General features: G+C 38.7%; 1 protein-coding gene across 2 annotated transcripts in view; it reads right to left on the reverse strand.

Annotated features, from left to right (window-relative positions):
• The window catches only part of LOC135469382 (histone-lysine N-methyltransferase NSD2-like), a 30600-nt gene extending 10589 nt beyond the window's left edge, over positions 1–20011 (reverse strand). Inside the window, exons 1-11 of one of the 2 annotated variants that reach the window (XM_064748016.1) lie at positions 19944–20011; positions 16530–17316; positions 14967–15824; positions 6047–6153; positions 5291–5431; positions 4622–4729; positions 3548–3776; positions 3088–3288; positions 2010–2207; positions 1265–1421; positions 789–917 (exon numbers count right to left, since the gene is read on the reverse strand). In XM_064748016.1, coding sequence (XP_064604086.1) covers positions 789–917; positions 1265–1421; positions 2010–2207; positions 3088–3288; positions 3548–3776; positions 4622–4729; positions 5291–5431; positions 6047–6153; positions 14967–15824; positions 16530–17301 — 2900 coding nt within the window. In that variant the 5' untranslated portion in view covers positions 17302–17316; positions 19944–20011. Of the gene's footprint in view, positions 1–788; positions 918–1264; positions 1422–1997; positions 2208–3087; positions 3289–3547; positions 3777–4621; positions 4730–5290; positions 5432–6046; positions 6154–14966; positions 15825–16529; positions 17317–19943 lie in introns of both variants that reach the window. The other variant, XM_064748015.1, reaches the window with a different exon arrangement.
• Positions 20012–21002: the final 991 nt, after the last annotated feature.

Here is a 21002-nt window from a genome sequence, read left to right on the forward strand (position 1 = left end):
GAAGTTGTTTGTTTCTTGTTACCAAGGCAATGTAAACAAGAGCCAGAAATCTAGAAACTGACAGTTGAAGGCCAGGATGAAACCCAAACATGCTTTTCCTTGTCGTTTAGAGCTGGGTACAAATCAAAGTGATTTATATGTTTTCATTCAAACTTACATTTCACCTCAAATCACACATAATTTGTTATAACAATATTTCACAATGGATCTTGATCAGCTCACCTGAACATTAATAAATAGTTAAAACAATATTTTCTCTGGATGGGATATACCCTGGTAAGCAGTAACTGTTCAGTCTACATATTTCTTAGAGGCAAAGAAAACACAAAATTGAAGTAGATTGTAGATGGAAGACGATCAAACACTGTCCAGAAAAATAGGTCCATTTATTTTTTTCAGAATTTTGTTCAAATTCTTTTTTTTCTGGAAATTGCTCATAGAATATTGGTCGCTACTCTCTCTGACCACATTTGTCAAGTGGCATCATATCAGGTTTTTCTTCACACACAATCCCTGCCAATACACACAGCTATAAGTGCAATCGCCAAATGTAAGTTGAAATAAACTTTCATAAGCATAAAGTATAGATGTCACATCACTGGTATCTATTGGATCACAACAGACCAACGTACAATTTAATGTTTTTACTTGGCAGGGAAACTTCTGAAGAAAATAAATTCAACCATTTTCCCAGACAGTGTTTAATGGTCTTTCATCTGACATATACTTGTTCTAGTTTTCTTTACATTTAGCAGCCCTGAAGCCTACCCTTGGCCTCCTTCACCCACCTGCCCTGGTGGATCCAGTAATACTCATCCGAGCCGAAGAAGCGTACCGGAAACTGCCCAACCTGGTGCTTCAACTCCTGGATGTTTTTAGGCACATTTCGGGGGTGACAGATTTCCCCTGGCCACCACCTAAACTTACCAGGCAGACAAAAGAACAAACAGATAAATGTCAACAAAATTTTTCAGACAAAGGACAAGAAATGTATTCCATGGATAACTTGACATTTGTCTACTTGATTGTTGAACCAGTCTGAGAGTGAATCACTACTGAATCACGACTGAAATTCTGACTGATTTTTGTTTATTTTAACAGCTGGTTTTGAAAGCATTTCTTTACTGTTTGTTACTTATTTTGGATCTTATCATCCTCACGTAGAAAGACAACTATTTCCAATTTCTCACATTAAACCTGCTAAACATTCATTCATTTTCAAATTCCCAACACAAAGCTACTGAAATCAAACTGACAGATTCACCTATAGTTTCCCAGCTTGATCCAGATTATGTCCCCGTACAATGGTCGTTTTCCAGAGGTACAGTCTGAGCAGTACCAGCTCCCTTCTGGCCTCTGTATACGCAGACACTCCTCGTGGAAGGCCGCTGGACACGACTCACAACACAAAAGAGTTCCTCCTGCCATGACAACAACAACAACTCCTCCATGAACACCTACCAACAACAACTAACAAACTCCACGTTTATTTTTAACATGACTTGAAATGATAACAAAAGTTTGGTAAGCTTTAGTACAGATAAATTAAGATATCATATCCATCAAATTAGCCGATGGCAAAAGTACTAAATAGGTTTTCTGATTGCTTCTTAATGAAGTAAATTTTTATTTGAAACTAGGTCGGTAATTTGGGGCTAATAACACGAGCTCCTACAATGAAACATGTTTAAATACTACCACATTTGATAAATTTGTAGGAACATGTAACAAAAAACAAAAAAAAAAAACAACCAGAAACAGAAAAAGCAATAACCTGACCATCTAGTGCACAGAGCCCTGCAGATACATGCTCCATTAGAGCATGGTCAAAAGATTACATACAAACATTGTTCTGCTGAAAACATGAAAAGCTTGACGTGCATACTATCACAGCAAAACTGTATAAAGTCCACACCAGTGTTGTCACACGCTGCTGCCTATGGTACATCTACACACAAGCACGACAGACTAAGATAATAGGTTTGTAATGGCCTCACCCTCACTCTCACCATTATTGCAGACAAAGCACCAGCTAACATTGACATGGGTGTGATGCGAACGGCCTCTTTTAACCTGTCCTTTTTTGACAGGTTTGAAATGTTTACTACAAATAATGTTACATCCTGGGAGATGTTTGCTGCCAGCTGCTATGCAGAAATCCCCTACGTGATACGCTACTGGGCACCGGACACACCGGAACATGCGACCTGCAAAAGAAACATTATTAATGTTAATATCATTAAGAATGACAAATGCTTCTCCTCTACTTTATCATTATGTCCATATCCTGTCAATGTTTCCTTCGAGATTACAAAGAGCTAGGCCTGAGTGGGACTGACCTGTTACTCTTGTAGGACAGATACCCTAACCACTCATTTATCCCTGTGGACAGCTTTTTCTGTAAGATACATCAATTGCCTTTATCTTATAAATTCACATGAAAAAGTGCCTGTGTTAGAAGTCAAAATACTACTTTTGGTGATCAACCTCTGGATGTTTCTAAGATAGACAGAACTCTTAAGAATCAAAATGAACTTAGCCATTGTTGAAATGTTAGGGGGGGGGGGAGGGGATGAATAAAATTTCCCTTATGACATGGTCGTCAGTTTTATTTAGTACTTAGAGGTGACAGGCAGACCTTCCCACATACAACCAGATAAGAAGCCAGCATGAGCTAGACTTGAAATGAGAGCGACTGCATTGGCTCCCGAGTCATTGAGCTGCATGTGCATGCTGAACACTACCCCCCAGAGGCCCCGCTAACTTATAAGAAAGAAACAAAACATGGAGAGCAAAGTTGATTTGTCTACTTCACTATTTTCCATGTCTTATTACGTACTGTTGTACACCATTCTCAAAAATGTTGCCTATGAGCATACCTACAGACATGCATGATGAGGAGGAAATAGGAGAGCCCATGCTAAACCATCAACCTTGTCAAGTTACAGGCAAACTTTGCCCATGAACATACCCCTACAGACATGCACACCAAACAGTTGGAAGACAAAGTGTCTTCAACAAACGTAAGACTGCGCCAACAGTTTCTAAACTTTGACACATGACTTACAATACTAACACCATGTTTACCTTTGGAAGCTTTAATACTTTTTGGGTGGTCTGTGGCACAGGTAGCACACACATGCAGAGGACAGATAAAGCCTTTAGATTCAGTCCGTGTGAATAGCAGTCCTTTCACACAGTCCTCATGGTAGAAGCGACCGCAGTGTGGGGCAGCACATCGCTCTATATCACCTGAGCTAGTCTTACAGCTGAAGCAACTGTGGATGCCTAAATACAACAAAAAACAAAAAACCTCTACAGTCTACTCATGCACAAAGAATATTCCAACACAAGCTATTCCAACACAATAGGAGTCAAATAGAAGACTTCACTGAAATCTTAAAGAGTAAACTTGATATAGTTTTTAATGATCTTTCACCAATGCTTAATTAGCTGGTTTGGGGATATTCCTTCACATTAAATCAGGTCTTAATATAAAGAATTTTCACAAAATGTCATGCATACGAATCATGTTAGCTGGACACACCTGAGGTGCACTCTGTGCACTTCACTGGAGAGCTGGAAGCATGTTCCAGCCCTAGACAATCAGTGTGGAATGATCCTCCGCATGGCCCTTCACAGCTCACCAGGTTGTCTCCCTTTTCACACTTCCAGCACACATTCTCCTTTTTGTTGGGGTAGGCCGAGGATAACCGGCTGATGGCTAGGGGGCGCTCCTCCCCATCCTCCATCGGAGGCAGCACGCTAGATTCCATCTACACATACACATTGGGCACACTCTCAGGTTTTGCATGGAGCTGATCACATGTTAAAGGATACATGAAAGACTTGTTTTTCATCTTAACATGGAGTTCATAATCTGGCAAAAAAGTACAAGAAAGCTTTGCTTTCTTCTTGGGGTGTAAAAATTGCTTTAAACTAGTGGTCCCCAGTGGTCAAACCAGAAATTAAATATCTTGCTTTGGTAATGCCAACAGTAACAGCTGTCAAAAGAACTTTGTTGAGGGAGGCTCTGGAGGGCAGTAAGCTGGTCATGCCCTCTCAGTATGTTCACATGTTCATCAATCACATTTCCGCATATTCCTGACCATTGATATGCATAAAATAGGTGTTATTTTATAAAATATGCCTCAAAATTGAAAAAAAAAAAAAATCTCATTGTTTTGGGTATATCTTTCTTCGTTTTCCTTAAGTTTTACTCTTAAATTTATTAGTACCTTTTCATGTATCAATGTAAAATATGTCAACGACCCTATCAAATATTTGAATATTAATGTAATATCTGAAAATCAGGATTGAAACAACCAGGTATCCTGTTCCATTACATGACAGCTGATAACTTTCTGGTTGCGAAGAGGTGCCACATAGATGAATGCTGTGTGCTTCACCAACATGAAATTAATCTGGTGGCTGCCTGAATCTTCTAAAACAACATTTCTTTCATGTTCCTTTAATAATACTCAATAATACTTTTTGTCAACAAAAAACAATGATCTTAAGGAAGTACTGATTCGTCTAAGGAAGCCACACAATCATTTCTGCAGACTTATGATTGCTGTCCGGAGAACTGATGACCATAAATGGTTAATTGAAATCTTACCAGAGTTTCCACACCAGAATCAGAGTCTGTTTCCGTAGTCTGTGCCGTTTTCTTTGATTGCCTTCTTTTCTTGGCTTCTGGTTTGGGCTGAGCATTTCCCTTCGACTTCTACAACCAAAGTAATCAGAGTAACTGAATTTCATTCTATTTTTTATATTCAATATTATAAAAGTAAGAAATTCGCAGAAGACAAATTCTCCGAATAGCCCTTTTTCTTTTCAAACTTAAGTACCCTATTTTAACCTTTTCACCCACCACTGCAACCAATATTCTGAAACATTCTGAGAGAACTATGCGCTATAGATACATAATTTACCCTGTTCTGTGAAGTTTGCATCTTTAGCAACATTGTTATCATAATCGTCCGCATAAATTCCACCGAAAAAAGCGATTTAAAGGTAGAAAAGGTTGAAGATTTACTCTAGGCAAGCATCCAACATCATTTATCAGGTAGTGACATATCAGCTGGTTGCTGTCACCTGTTTGTGTTTGAAGAGCTGCCTGATGGGACACCAGGCATAATACAACCACAGTAAACCAACACCAACCAAGGCCTGTCCAGATATACGTGTACAAATCAGACAATGTTTATTATCTAGAGTACACTTTGTAGTCCTGTTTTAAACCACGGTATGCTGATTCATGGACAACTCGCATTGGTGCACTTGCCTTTGCCTGATCTGCTGAGCTTCTCCCATCAGAAGCCTCTGGTTCAGGGGATGCCCTTGGGGAAAGCCGTTTAGGGGTGTCAGATGACTGTGGGGAGGATGGGGGCAGGTCAGTACGCTCCTTGGTGTGCTCAGATGAGGCCTGATGGTGAAAATGTAAACAAAACCTATGTTTCTTTAACATCACTTTCAATATTATTTCAGTCATATCACGACGGTGTCTGCCTCTCTAAAATGCTGAAGAAATCAGAGTGTTCCATCCAGTCATGGATACTGGGCCGGCAAGAACTTGGCCTATACCTCTTACACTGAACACCAAGGCAGTACCATGATTACCAGTGTTTAAGTCTCCGGTAGGACTTAATTTGGGACTGAACCATGTATCTACCATTTACGAGGCACACAAGCTTGGCAATACTGTGTAGCCAAGCATGTAGCATAATGATAAACTGAGGTATTTATTAGTAAGGGCTGCCATGTTGGTTTTCAAGTAAATGTGGAAACTAACAGGTAAGCAGCTACTTTAACTATAATAAAAAGTAACTTATGAGAATAAATGACAAAAAAACCCTTGACTAAAGTAAAAGAAAAAAAAGGATAAGTCTCATTGCCTGTGAATCCATTGCAGAAAATTCCAAATTTCACTGAACATGTCAAAAGCTCTGAAGTATGTACATTTCTTTTGTAACTTATTGGTGCAAGGTTTTTTTTGACATTTTAGATGAACAACTCTTCCTCGTGACCCCCAAGATCTTACATTTGGAGTTTTCTTGCCAGGAGAAGACAGCTTTTTGATTTCTTCTGCTTCAAGTTTCTTCTGGGAGGGTTTGATGACACGCCCTGAACGCTTTGTCGAGTTTCCATCTGAAAAAAAAAGAAAAAGAAATTCAAACTCAACTTTAGTTTAACTTCGAAAATAATATGAACTTTATTGAACCTGATTACAAGTGAAGATTGTAAGAAACAAGACATATTAGGTCATGTTCAACTGATATTGTGTTTGTTATACATTGCTTAGCCTTTTTACACATAATTTTCAGACAAATATGAATGAATCTACACTGAAAATCTGCAAAACCCAAAAATTGCAACAGCCATTTATATTAGTCTGTCGGATTATAGATTTTCATTGCTGGCTATGTATGTAGTAGATGTCCAGAATTTTAGGCGTATTGTACCAATATAAAGTTAATATTTGATAAAATGCCCTTCTGTTTACGTTTGCCACACAGGTTTGAACCACTAGCATCTAAATGTTGGAGACAAGAAACAGAAATTCAACTTCTTAATTCCTCAGCAGATTTAGCTTTAATTTCATCATTGTAATCTTATGAATTTAGAGACTGATCAAAAGCGTATGCCTGAATTGGTTCACCATCTTATATCTAAGCAGGTTTCAGGGTTCTTATTATCATTAACACCATACTGATAATGCCCAGGCAATCCATCTTGTCAAATAACACAGCCAAATAATCCTCATGTTATATTTTTCACTTGCTCAGTGTTTTCGGTTGTAGAAGCATTGAAGTGAAGGAAGAAAGAATCAGTAGAAAAATCGCTACAAACTGTATTCAAAACTGGTCTCATTTTTTAAAATTGTTTAAAATTTGTAGACACATGCTTTAAATTCTATAGTGGACTTAACAAACAATAAGTATAATGTTGGATGCCAGTGTTGTGAAACACTTACTATAAATGACCATAAATTTCGTCCATGAGCAACTTGCCCATATTTCCTGATTCTACGAGTTCTACTGAGTTTGCTTGGAACATGGGATGACCTTCTAGTGGAAAATTGCAAATTTCAGCTCCAAAAATATTTTGTGACATTTATTTACCTCTATAAATAAAATTTGTGTGGAAAATGTTTTGTTATTTATGGTATGTTATTTTCACCTTTGGGCAAAATTCCTGTCTTTTACTTTATGTCAACTGATCACATGCACAAGAGGAACAGGTACACTGTATGCCAACATTAACCATGATGTGACTGTGACTGTTCAAGGCACACTGGTTTCAATGGTCAGGAAATGACATCGTGTATATGTAGAGTAGGTTTTTGTGCTTTCAGGTTGTTCTAGGCACACAATTTCGACTAACCGTTTCAAACACAACATGCATGTATTTGGTTACTGACTAAAGTTTTCAGTCTTGGATATTAGTCAGATGTGGAAGTAGGGAGGAAGCAAATTCGGCCTTAAGAGTGTTCAATTTTGAATGTTTATTTTTTCATTCAATGTTGGAGACAAAAAGGAATAAACCAGCCTCTTTCAGTAGAGGAACATCTTTTCATACTTCATAAATCATCAAAATGCATCCACTGATTTCCTACTGGGAGAGTTATGGCTCTTTGTTCATAAACTGTCAAGAATGCAAATGGAGAAATTAACATCTTTCAGTTATTTTTAGATAGTAATCAGATGTATTTATATTTACTAATTTAACCGTAGAACCACCACAAAGCATTTAGACAGTTTTACTTTATGAAATGGCTTAGTTACCTTTTGTTGTAGACTGCTTACGGTAGCCAGCTTAACAAGCCTTAGCTGACTAACCAATCTTAGATGTTACAAAGTCAAGCCTATGGAGGTTCCTGCACTGCCAAATTGTTCAGGGAACACCGCTGGTTACGAGATCCGGGAATACTGATGGTTACATGTTGACAAAATTAATACAGACGTATGCAGTCCTGCAAACCCCCTCTCAAGCCAACACAAAAATAACTGGAGATTTTGAGCTGCAACAAGGGTTAGTCAACCTAACATCCCATTTCTGGATGGCCTCACAGAATCATGATGGAGTCTTTTCAACAACGGCCATATTGCCACTGAGTTATGCATCAGAAAAAAAATCTTAAACTAACTGATTCTTGTTGCCCTAGTCCTGTTCTGATTTGTCTACTGGCCATTGTGGCTGGTGGCTAGGAGTCCCTTTCTCACTACATCACATATAAATAATGAAAATTTGAGAAAAAGTCTACAATGTTGAATACCTCAAAGCCGTATGCATCAGCGGATTTGGAGCTAAAGCAGCTATTAAATGTGAACAAGAGTTCAGATGAACACAACATACACCCCAACAAATGCATTTGTTTGAAATGTAGAAAATACCAGCAGCACTGTGGTGTGTATAACCCCTGAGCGGAGTCTTCATGGGTGTTCATGATAGGTATGTGGTAACCATGACAACTGCGCAAGTATACAAATGTGTATTTTTTTTATAGTAAATATAAGAAAAACAGCTACCTCATTACCATAAAAACCGCAAAAACAGACAAATGTGAGTTGTGACACCTCGTCATCTGTGTATCCATATATCCACCAAAATTAAAACTCTGTGGAAAACTGTTGGAGTTATATCTCAGACATGAAATCATAGCTATATAGTATACATAGGAAAATGGCAATCTGGTAACCATGACACCTGTGGAGATGAACAAACGTGGGTTGCGACATATCGTCATCTGTGTATGTATGTATCCACCAAAAATTAAAACAGAGTTATATCCAGGACACCAAATCTTATCTATTTGTACAGTATATATGGGGAAACTCGCGATCTGGTAACCATGACAACCACAGAAATGAACAAATCTGTCATGTATGTATCCACCAAAAATGAAACCTATGTTGAAAACTGTTGGAGTTATAGCCCGGGCAGGAATCTTGATGGTCGGATAGACGCATAAAATTGCTAGGACACAATGCGCTACACCTATTGGCGAGGGCATATAATGAATGAAGGATGGCGTAACGCAATATTGCAGCTACACAGTGACCAAAAGTATACAGTGAAAAGTATAGTCTAAACATCTGGCTATGACATTGATTCAGAGTTTCATTAAATGTTATGTACATACTGTTTACACAACTGAAGATTATTAAAAACAAGGACAAGAAGGGACAGGATCATGATACTGTGGTCTGAAAATAAATGGATGTGAGAATGCATCACCGACTCTCTACAGCTGAGCATGTGCGACAGTGTCTTACAAATAGAAAACAGTATCAATCCACAAATAACCCTCAGTGCAGGAATTACTTGGTCAAACAACAGGACATATCTTTCTTCATCCTTTAAACCAAAACTTATTTTATTTCAATTTATTTAATTTCAAGTGCAAGCTCAGCAGAATGTCTGGTTGTACGAGACAGTCTGACCTGTGATGGCCTGGATCTACAACATGCCAAACAATATCCAAAAGATGTTAGTGTAAACTGGCAACATTATACATGCATTTATCAACTATATCTACAGTGTCTAAGCTTTTACATGTATGTATCCTCACCCTACAGGTTTTTATCAACGGATAAACTAGGCAATCCCACTTTTTATTGCAGCCTGCAATTGAATTACATTTTCAAACCGAAGTACTGGTACTACTTTTACATTAGGATGCACTCATTATCAAGACTATACAACGGCGGCCATTACTGTGGGAGGAAACCAGGCGGAGGGAAACGCGCAACCATCTGCAGGTATTATCCATGTATGTAAAGCTCTCTTCCTACACTTCTGGAGACATTGTGCAAGTCTAGACACCTAATAAGGAAAAAAATCTGAACATCACTCAGGCCTGCTGGTAGGCATTAATGAAAGATAGGCGTAGCTAACATTAACCTGATGTATTACAGGTCTTGAAATTTAACGATAAAGGTGAAGTGTAACATTTTCCTCAAAATGTGTTGTTTATGGTTTAAGACTGTGAAACTTATTAAGTATTTTTTATTCACATGTTTACAACTCTCCACTGGAACATACAGAAAATGTTTCCTTTTTTCACTCTTTCCTTTTACAATGTCAGGACATCATTGGTGGTACTGGTAATCAATGTTTCCTCAAAGATGTGGAAGACTTTCTGGTGTTGTTGAGTGTTAAATGAAAAAGGGCCACCTGGACAACAATGTTCTAAAATAGAATGGAACTAGCCACAGCTTTCTGAACACATCACCCAATCTAGAAAAGCAAAGTTTATTTCTGTCCAAATATAAGCTACAGACTGTATATATCTGTACAAAATAATAGAAAACGAGACACTCATTACTTTGATAACTTTCGGATCAAAAGCCTTCAGCACTCAGTTGACCTTTCAAGTTTCTGTCGTGTAAATGTTGCCCCATTGTAATTTTAGCATGTTTTCATTAATTTATGAAGCTCAGGATGCATCTCCAGGTGTCTAGGGCCAAACAGCTACCACTGAATCCTCGCCTACTTGGCCTCTTATGTTACATAATGATGCATGTACTTAGTGATTAACACCGTAAGTTTTGTACACAGCAGTCTGTTTTATTGGAAGGAGGAAACCTACATGCAAGTGCCAGGTCTACATTACTGCCCTTTGCGACATACCTGACTTAAGACCACTTTACAACCATACTCCATAAAGCGCTTGCACCACTTTCTACTGTTGCTTTCCATCAGTGCCAACACTAGCAAAATGTGTACATAAATCTTAAACACAGAGATCACTGGGGTCGCGATGATGAAGCAGGAAGTGATGTCAGAAAACACAAAACTCTATATGCAGGCATTTACTTTATCTAAGCTGTGTTCAATATGGTTCTAACCAACAAATAAAAACAATTTTATTGATGAGGCTAAATGTGAACAAGTCTACATGTGTCACACAGGCTCCAAAGGCCAAGCTTGTCTAGTGGTGGAAGTGAAGAAAGGGGAACATAGAGAGTAGCACAAGCGCTTTAAAGATTATGCTTTGCAACTGCTACCTCATACTTTGCATTCTACTGAAAACACTGGACATCAGATGGTCAAAAAAAAAGTTAAAAAGCTATAAAGAAACTAAAAATTCAAATGTGTCAATATCTGCTTCTTATTGTTTAACAAAAGATTTGTGGTCTCTGTCCGTGATACACCCAAAATGAATCTATGTTTAAAATACTGGACAGCAGATCGTAACTCTAAACCAAAAGCTAACTGACAGGACAGGCACTAATACATTTTAGTTTTTTGCACAAGTCTTTGCCTTCTATGTAAACGAAGTGTTGGTGGCTTTCCTTTTTAAGCTTTGTACATCATGCCTCTGCAATGAGACTATTTCATTGGATAGCTTTGCCCTTGCTCTGCGATACACATCAGTATGAAATAACTACTTTTAGTCCTTCACCGACTCAAAAGTTTGAAAGAAAATTTGTAAATAGGGAAAAAAGTTTTACGAAGAAACTTATTAAACGACACAGTCCCAGACTTTCCTCAAGTCATCAGCCAAAAGGAGCACATATATACAACTCTCCTGATATTCTCCGACCAATAATGTATTTTTTTTTTCATGTATCATTGTCCTAAAACAGGACAGGTAAGCATGATTGTTGAAGACCATTATCACCATTTGATGTAGACAGTAGAACAGAACCGCGCACACCACACTTCCACACGCAAGCGAAACTGATTTACCTCAGATGAACATTACATTACTAATCATACCAGGTAACTAACACAAAGCCAAAACAGCTTCCACTCACTAAAATTCCTGCAACATGAAAACATATCAGGACACAGCTTGCTGATCTATTTGGTGATACTTTATTCTACCATAATTTAGAGCATAACAGCTGGTCACCAAGGACAAACTTGTGTACATAGACATCCACCGAAAGTCCCTCCAATAAGCCAAGGACAACGCATGGCATAATATACAGTAATATACTTAACTGTGCACAGTACAATACAGGCCCAAGCCAGGTACATGTACTGCAAATATACTATATTACATAAATGTAAGCAGATGTAAATGAATGTGATATGCTACTTACAAGTAATGTACAAGTGTATTCAATGGAGAAAATGGAAATGCTTGCATGGAAAATTTATTACCTTTGAATTCAATTCAATTTTCCCTCTTTCTTTAAAAATGTTAAATATCAATCCTACAAATTGTAGTCAAAGCTACAATCATGTCTTCATCTCTCACAATTGCTTTCACAGATTTAACAGATTTAGTTTGCATGTAGCTGCTAATCATCATCAAGCATTTACCATCTGTTTATGTGTTCTGTTTCCCTGAAGAGTTATCTCCCCTATTTCATCATAACCCACATGTTCAGCTAAATATGACTCCAGGCTAATGGATATAAATTCTTTGGTGTGAAATATGCGATACATGTACATGGAAATTTAGTGTGACAGGAAGACTATGTCATGATTGCAAGGGCATCCACACTGGGAAATCAAGTTAAACACTCCATGTACGGTAGCCCTCCACATCTTTCATGGACATATGTTTATGAAATAATTTATACATGGGTTAAAACAGTATAAGACCACAGCATAATTTCATATAAAATATTCCTGTTAAAGTCTTAACAATTTGCTAAAAGAGCTAAAGAAATGACAGATTTAACGACTAACAATGTATGGCACAAGAACAATACCATTAAATTTAACAAACAAGCTGTCACAATAAAAGTAGGTCTACCACAGAAACGTGGGTTCTTACACATTCCTAAATTGTGGGACTTGTTGAGGTGAAATGCAAGCCAAATTTTTGGATCATAAAAATTATAGTTTGCTGAGATGTTTATCTAAGTCTTAACAGTTTTGCTACACAAATTTACCTGAAATACTAGAAAATTTTAAAATAACACAAAGTATAAATAAACTATTAAGGTCTAGTAAAAATGTTCAGAGCATTGTCAGATCTTTTGTTCCATTTAATAAACACATCAGATCTACATGCAAGTCTTAAAATAGTTTACACGCTTTGCTCTCAAACTAGTAATACAACAGAATCAAAGTGCTACTCCTAGACACTGAATGCAAGTCTGCAAGAATTGGACATACAATGATACACGTACTGTAGACTGGATTTAGATACATGTGGTGGTTTAGGTTTTGGTAAAGACACGTTACACATACCTCTGCATAAATGTAAGTGCAGCATGAAAAAGAGCTTCTCATGAAAAGCATACATAATTTTAGTCTACCTGTATGTTACAATTTTAATCTAATCTAGCTTCTACTTCTCAGATTTAATTTCTTTTTAACTACTGGGAGTTTATTACTATAAATCATGGTTTTTTAAAATTACACATATTGAAATAGTATTACAACATTGTGTTGACATATGGTTGTGTTCACGATCATCTCAACTGCTTGACATTTTCTGTTTATAGCTGCCAGATTCATAAAACACAGAGCATTTCTTAGGGACCGACAAAGGAATATATATCACTTGACAAATGAAGAAGGAAATGGACACTTAAATTAGATTTGTAGCCTTTGCGAACATATTCTAGCATATTTAGACAGTTCAATGAACAATCAATTCAAAATACTCGTATTCCATTTACTTAGATGTATCTTCAAGTAAGTATTTACTGGAAAAGTGACGTCTGTAGGTTTTAGCACAATCATCTGCTCTGTGATGTATGATTATGATACAAGGAAAGAAATTCAAGGTTATCATGTACTAGATTTTCAGGCACGGACACATACAGTACATCTCGGCACACACCACAGACTGGTGCGTGAAATCGGCACAGCTGAAATTTCAATGATGCATGTGATAGCTCCAGGTGATTTTAGCCTGACTACATTTTCTCATACATAACCAGAAAGTCTTTAAAAATTCTGGACATCAACTCATATTTTCAATTTTATGCCTGCAACGCCCAATGTCAACATCCAAATTTGTGAAGTTTAATGCACCAACTTCCCATGTACCAGCTTCATAACATTAATCCATTATTAAGGACATCAACTGGAACGAACACAAAGACTAGAGGTCTTCCAATGTTGTCAAATTTCCTCCCCTGCCTGGCTGTGCAGCAGAAAAGCTAGAAACATTTTGGAGATTCAACACAAAAGTAGACAGAAAGGACAAACATAACAGCAATGTTACAGGAAATACTAATAAATGTGGGCAGTGCTAATGACTGTATTATTTGCCCTTTGAAACTGCATTCAAATCTACCTTTAAAATACTTCTGACAATGCTGCAAAGAGCACTGAAATTGTTTCAGAGAAGCCTGGTATAACGAACAACCAAAAGTCATGCGAGCAAACACAAATCCAGCGAAATTTTGTAATTTCACAAGCCAAGCCAATCCGATAGGCTGCAGGGGTGATATCAAAGGGCAGATAACTCAGTCTAACGAAGCTGTTAGATTTGTCTAACCACCATGGAGCTATGATGCATCTATGACAGGAGTTTGTACTATGCCATCTTGTGCCGCAGTATTGCTGGTTTTACAGCTCGCTATCAATGAACGTTCACTTTCGGTAACGAAAACACTAAGTCAGATATGTCTGTTTTCGACATTCGCTCAGATATATAACTGAATTCAAATGTACTGATGTTATGTCCAGATAAAAGTGAATTTATATCAGGAGTTCAACATTTGATGTTTCATGAACCCCAACATGATAGCAAAACCATTCAAAATGTCTCCACTTCACACTTCGACTCCAAACACGTAGTTCTGGTTTCATTCAAATTAAATCAGTCACTTCATAGCCCAAGGACAGCAAAACATGTCAAAGAGCCATAAAATCCAGACTTGGAAAATAGAAAGTGATGGACTCCAAATGGAACCCCTGCCAGAGATATCATAGCTCCATGGAGTGTTAGTGCAGGCGTTTTTAGTTTCCATTCAGACGAATAGCAAATGAAGGAAGATATGGCCAAATGGCAAAAGGATGAATGGCTGGATATTATTCACCTTTGATTGGTTGTTCTGCCTCCTCACTGGACCTTTCGGGTCTGGCCGCAAACTTGCAGCGGTAGCGCGATCTCTGCTTACTATCCATCATTTCCCACTGTTGCTGCAAGTACTCTGTCAGAGTCTTGTCATCAAACTCAGGGTGATCAGATAACACATTGTCTCGATGCTTTTCACAAAACACGTCAAACGAACCATCTGCCTTTTGAGTCCTGTGTGACTTTTTAGCAGAGCCTTCCCCATCACCAGAGACCGAAGTGTCCAACTTTTTCCGTTTCCTTCGCGGCGACGGTTCATCGTCATGGTCATCCTCACTATCACTTTCTGCATACTGAGGTTGTTTACGTTTGCGCCCTTTCTTAGAGGTACTATCACCATTCAGACCCTCCTCTGAGGTAGGTGTGGCAGATCCCGTACCACTATTCCCCTGCAGACGACTGGTGCGTGCCGTAATCAATGCCTTCTTTAACTTTGCTTTAGTTTTGGTTCGGCCAGTCCCAGTGTCTTCTTCAGAGGCCTTATTCACCGTAGGCTCCAAGTCATCACTGATCCCTTTTGATGGACCTAATTCATACACGTAGGTGTATTTCTGTTTTCGTTCAGAATTTGACAACGGGAGTGCCTCTTCTGCATTCTTGTAAGCTATCTCCCAAGCATGTCGCCTTCTGGCACTAACATCCAGTTTATACTGCGCTCTCTGTTTGTGTGTTACTCTCATCTGCATGGCTTTGAAATAGTCCTCGAGCTGTCGTTTCCCTTCAAAAGGCAAAGTACCTGTTTCAGTCACCCAGCCTCTTTCACCCTCATTCCCAAAAAATTGCACATGGTACAGTCGGTAAGATAGATTTTTTCCTTGCCCTGTTAAGAAATAAGAAACACTCAGTCAGACATACGTGAATAATAGACCTGAATTTTACAAATATTGTAGTTTATTGGACAAAACAATGGGCAAGTTCCACAATTTACAAATTTGTATAACAAGTTTAAATACATGTATGAATGTCTGTCTCTATTTGGGATGCAGTCGTAAATTATAGGTCAGAATCATGTTGTACTTATTGCAACTTTTAAAGTTACTAAAAGCTGAGATAAATATCTTGTCTCATACATGAATATGTAGTTTTTCCATGCCTGAAAGTGCAACACAAACCAATGGACAGGCCATTAGGAGCATATTAAATCTGCACACAGATACACATAAATTTATGACAGCCCACTGAAAGCAAAGATTATGATTGATACAAACCACAGTACATGTACTTCGATGCTTAATTAGACATATATGCCCCCGTGATTGAAACTAACTATCGAGTATGGTTAACAGTCAGATGTATATTATAAAGTGAACTGTATGAAAATTCTCATTTGTCGTTTCAATCGTCGAAGCATTTATCCAAATATTTTCTGCAAAAATACAAAACATAATACTTAATCGCCAAATTCTTGAACACACTTTACTAAACATGAAGTCAAGGTCTGGAATCTGTTTTACTATTGGTTTTTTTTTTTTTTTAAACCGCTTACTGAATGGTCTGTTGCAAAGACAAACTGTGAAATGCTTACTGAGTTTGGTGTAGATGCCTTCAAATGGGTCGGGAGAGATCATACAGGGCCACCAGGGGTGACCCGTCACTTTAGACCACACCAAGTCACCAACAACCCACTTTGGGGATTTGTCACTAGTTTTGGGTTTAAGGAGTGTGGTTACTGCAGGACATCCTACAGCACTGCCTCTATAACGCCCCTTTTTCGACTTTCCTCTTCGTCTATGTGCACCTGGTGTGCTTGAACTGATGTTCAACTGTCCTGGGGAGTCCGTGTTCAAATCACAAGCTCCCGATTCACTAAAACTATTATCCACAACGCTATTGTTTTGTGGCGCCTCATCTACGCATGAACTTAGGTCCAGTTCGCCGTCACGATTGGCCCGTCGTATACGAAGCTTGATGGGAGTTCCCGTCATGTCACCATATTTGTCTTTTGTGCTGCCATTTTTGGCCTGCGGTTTAGCATCTCCCGGGGAGGAGTTAGAACTGGACTCGGTTTCAGGAGGAGTAAAAATTTCCTCTTGTCTCCCAGAGCCACTTATCTCCACAATCTTGCCTGTACCCTCAATGTGGAGTTTTGTAGTTTCTGACGATTGGTTGTCTGACAATGCTCTGTTCACATCCTGCTTGGCACTAGCCTTGCTTTGAGCGATCTTGTGGCCCACATTCATCATAGGTATCTGAGGTAAGTGGTGTCGGAAGCCAGGTGTCACTTTAGGACCGGTTGCTGGTTTGGGGGGGTCAGCATCGCCATTGTCCGAGCCCTGTGAAGGTGACTCGGCATCCATTGTTTAAACAATGTCCTGTAACAGACAAGAAAACTGAAAACCACTGTACCACACACGCATTTAGCCAAAGCATCCAAGATCTGTGTAACATTAATGTGAAAATATTACCAGATGTTATTACAATTGACCGCGTAACAAAACTAATAACTACACCCAACAAACTTGATCCCACTGTTGGCTTCACAGGCTAACTGGACGGCAATCCTGTCAAGTTTTCAAATTAACTGATGTAGTATCCTGACTGGCAGTTGCAGTTGGTCAGATCACTCTGACTGACACCAGCAAATGACCAATTGTTTTACTGAAACAAGGGGAAAAGTTAAACAATGTCTTTTGATACCATCATGAAATTTATACTAAATTTCAGAAGTTCTCCAAGAACAAGACCAAGATAATAATGATGGCCGAAAGTTGGACACAGAAATTGTCATCAGATGAATACCAAGATCAGATTCATGTTGATGCTGATCGAAATATAATTATAAAAGAACATTACTTTTTTAATATGTCCCACAACGCAGTACTTGGTGGATCAAACATGTAAACAATATGACAGGCTGAAAGTGCATAGCAAGACTACTAAATCAAATACAGTTTTCCTTTTTATCAATAATGCATTATAAAGTACATATTCATAATTCCCTACAATCTGTACGGTGGAAATGAAATTAAATGTACATGGTAGGCTATATAATTACAACACAACATGGTGTGAAAGTTCGCTGAACATCTCCCGTCTTCTAGACAACCAGTGGAAGTAATCTGGGAGTCTCAACTTAATGTTGATGACGTCTAAAATAACATCATGTTTTTTCGCAGTCAGCAAAGTTCCTTTTAATGGACAGAAATATATGCAGTGTTGTGTATTAGTGCACATTCCAGCATTTTACTTGTGTACACCAGTACCTAGTGGACAAAATAAAAGACAACATGGGATGGTTCAGAGAAATTAAATGATTTTTTAGCAGAGTCTTCTGTTACTACAACATTTTCACCATGCAAGTTCACCTTGTAGGCTTAAGTACAACATCATATGTCTGATTGTCTGCAGTCACGAATTAAAGCCAGGCCGAGTGTTTTTCACCATGAAGTGAAATATCCCGTATGAAGACCAAACACAATATCCACGATAGTAGTCAACTTAATATGTGCTTTGAATAAAAAAAGGTTACTGATAGGATAGCATATAAACAGTAAATTTTCAACAAAAAGTGTAGTACATGCACAGAATGACAGGGTCTCTGACCTGAGATTATGAGTATCCAAATATTTCTCAACCTATTAGCCAATCCATTTAGATGAAGTCCATTCCTGCTCTCAAAAAACATGGTGCAGAATTTAAACTCCTACCTCCCTCTCGATCAAGGTAATCAACTTCTGTTTATTCGACTCAAGGAGCTACACAGAAGGTCCAAATGTCAGTAGAATGCATTGTTTTCTTCTGTGACGTTGCAGTGCGTGTGTACTTCATATGTGTTTTATGAGCACACATACACAGATAATTGTGACGTAATAAAGGAACGAACAATTGAGTTGAACCATCTTAAAAGTTCCCCATTTACTACCATCATCCATGACATTGAATATCTCCCCATTTTGTGGTCACATTTAACAGTACCACACATCTTGCTGTGGGCAGTTGTTTTGAAATGACACGTGTCTTACTTGTGGTTTTCAAATGTAGCCGTAATCAAATGAAATCTTCCAGAAAACACAACTTCAATCTTCATAAACCAATCCAGAAGAGCATACAAAAGAACTTGCATTTCAGTGCAGTTAAGTTGCGTGTAACCAGCTTGGATTTCACTTAAGCCTATTCCAGTTGCCGTTCAGAAATGTTCAGCAAAATTTTATAGAGGAAGTGTTGAACTCAGTGTTATGATGAATGTCAGAATTTCAAAGCAGCACTCTAGATGAACTTTCTGGTCTGGTTTAATACATGTTTTACACCATTTAATAACACTGCACAAAACTAAATATGTGTCCATTAATAAACTGTGACGAGGTAAGGAGAAAAGGGATGACAAAGAATTTAACTGCATCCATCAAAAGCCTGCTACACGATTTCGACGTTACAACCACTTCGGCCTTTGTGCTTGTGGAACGAAGCTGTCTCCGCAAAGGCTGTGTAACGCAACACCCGTGCCGTCTGTCATCACAGGTTATATATCCCTTTCAGGATACGGACGTAAAGCGGTTAATGCTCCACTGGGAGTAAGCGAATCGATTGAGGCACAGATATATTAACGGCATGAAACACCGATCAATTGACCAGAAAAAAATCTACCGTTATGTTTAGATCATTTTAGAACCCTGGAGAATATACACCATTCCGTATGTCGAGAAATGTTAAACAAAAACGAGGATGAACCAAGATGAACTCACGCAGCCTCAATAAAGTGACCCCCTGATGTTTGTTTTTCGTCAAGCGGAACACCTAGCACGTTTTAGATCGGCGGCATGGGAATAAGCCATGAGGTAGCCATCTTGAAACAACTCCAATTTCTACACAACGAGGTCGATTTGTCCTCATATTACCTAATTTCCCTTCACGTCACACATCAACTGCAACGACACGATTAAAACAAAATTACGCGAGAGCTAAATGTTAGGTTTTCAAAAAGCACCAAGTGAAAAATTACCGGTAAAGCAAGTAGAATTGTCCAGTAGAGTCTTGGCCCGCTTTTCTTCCGCACAGCTTCCTTTCTGTCTCCGGCCCGCGGTTCGGGATTTTACGGCGGGAAAATATACATTGATTTGATTGGTTGAGAGGTGACGAAGACATCCGAACAATCGACTAAACGACTTGGCGGCAAAGATCACACAAATGGTGCAAAGCTGCCAGCACTAATAATGTGATATCCTCAAGGCCAAAATAATTCCGGGAAACCAGACATTGAAAAATTGTGGAAAACGGGATCATAATGTTCACAGTCGTTGAGTGCACATGTGTAGCCCTATGTTGAAATCGTGGGGGTTATATAGGCCTGCTTAACTGTAGGCCCTATCATATTTTATTAAGGCTTTTAAATATTTATTTATTTGACGTTTTACTCCGTAGGCTGTTCAAGAATATTTCACTTATATGCCCACGGCCAACCGCAGGTTGCTGCAGATCGACCTTTCCCCGTACGGCCGGGAGGAAGCCAGCCTGATGTATCCGTACGTATGAATGCTTGGGGTGTAGCGTCGTCAATTTTTCAATCATATGACGACGATGAGTCATTAGATTATGTACATAGGCCTACATGTATACAGTGTCTTCTTAATTGTGGTAGGGCGAGCCCATACCGCAAAGTGCTGCCGCCACTGAAGTATCATGCCCAATGCACCAGACATGACACCTGACGCCGTCACATTATACTGACACCAGGCCAACCAATCCTGCTTCCTTGCTCTCGTCCCTAGGTGCTGTGCGCCAAGAGAGGCAGCAGCAAATACCATATCAAAACTCTTTGGTATGACCCGACCCGGGTTTGATCACGGCGTTTCCCAGCTTCTAGGCGGAAACTAACCATTAGCCTAATCGAAGCGGTACCAGCATGATGAGCTGGGCTTCAACCGGAGCTCACAGCGACCGCATTGGTGATGCGCCCACGAATCAAACAGTCTTTGAAATTGAAGTAAATGTTCAGCGTATATTTGACCTTGCACGTGATACAAATAAATTTTGAACAGCACTAATTGCTTCGTTGATACTT

This window comes from Liolophura sinensis, chromosome 6, assembly GCF_032854445.1.
Source record: "Liolophura sinensis isolate JHLJ2023 chromosome 6, CUHK_Ljap_v2, whole genome shotgun sequence".
In the NCBI taxonomy this organism is placed as follows: domain Eukaryota; kingdom Metazoa; phylum Mollusca; class Polyplacophora; order Chitonida; family Chitonidae; genus Liolophura; species Liolophura sinensis.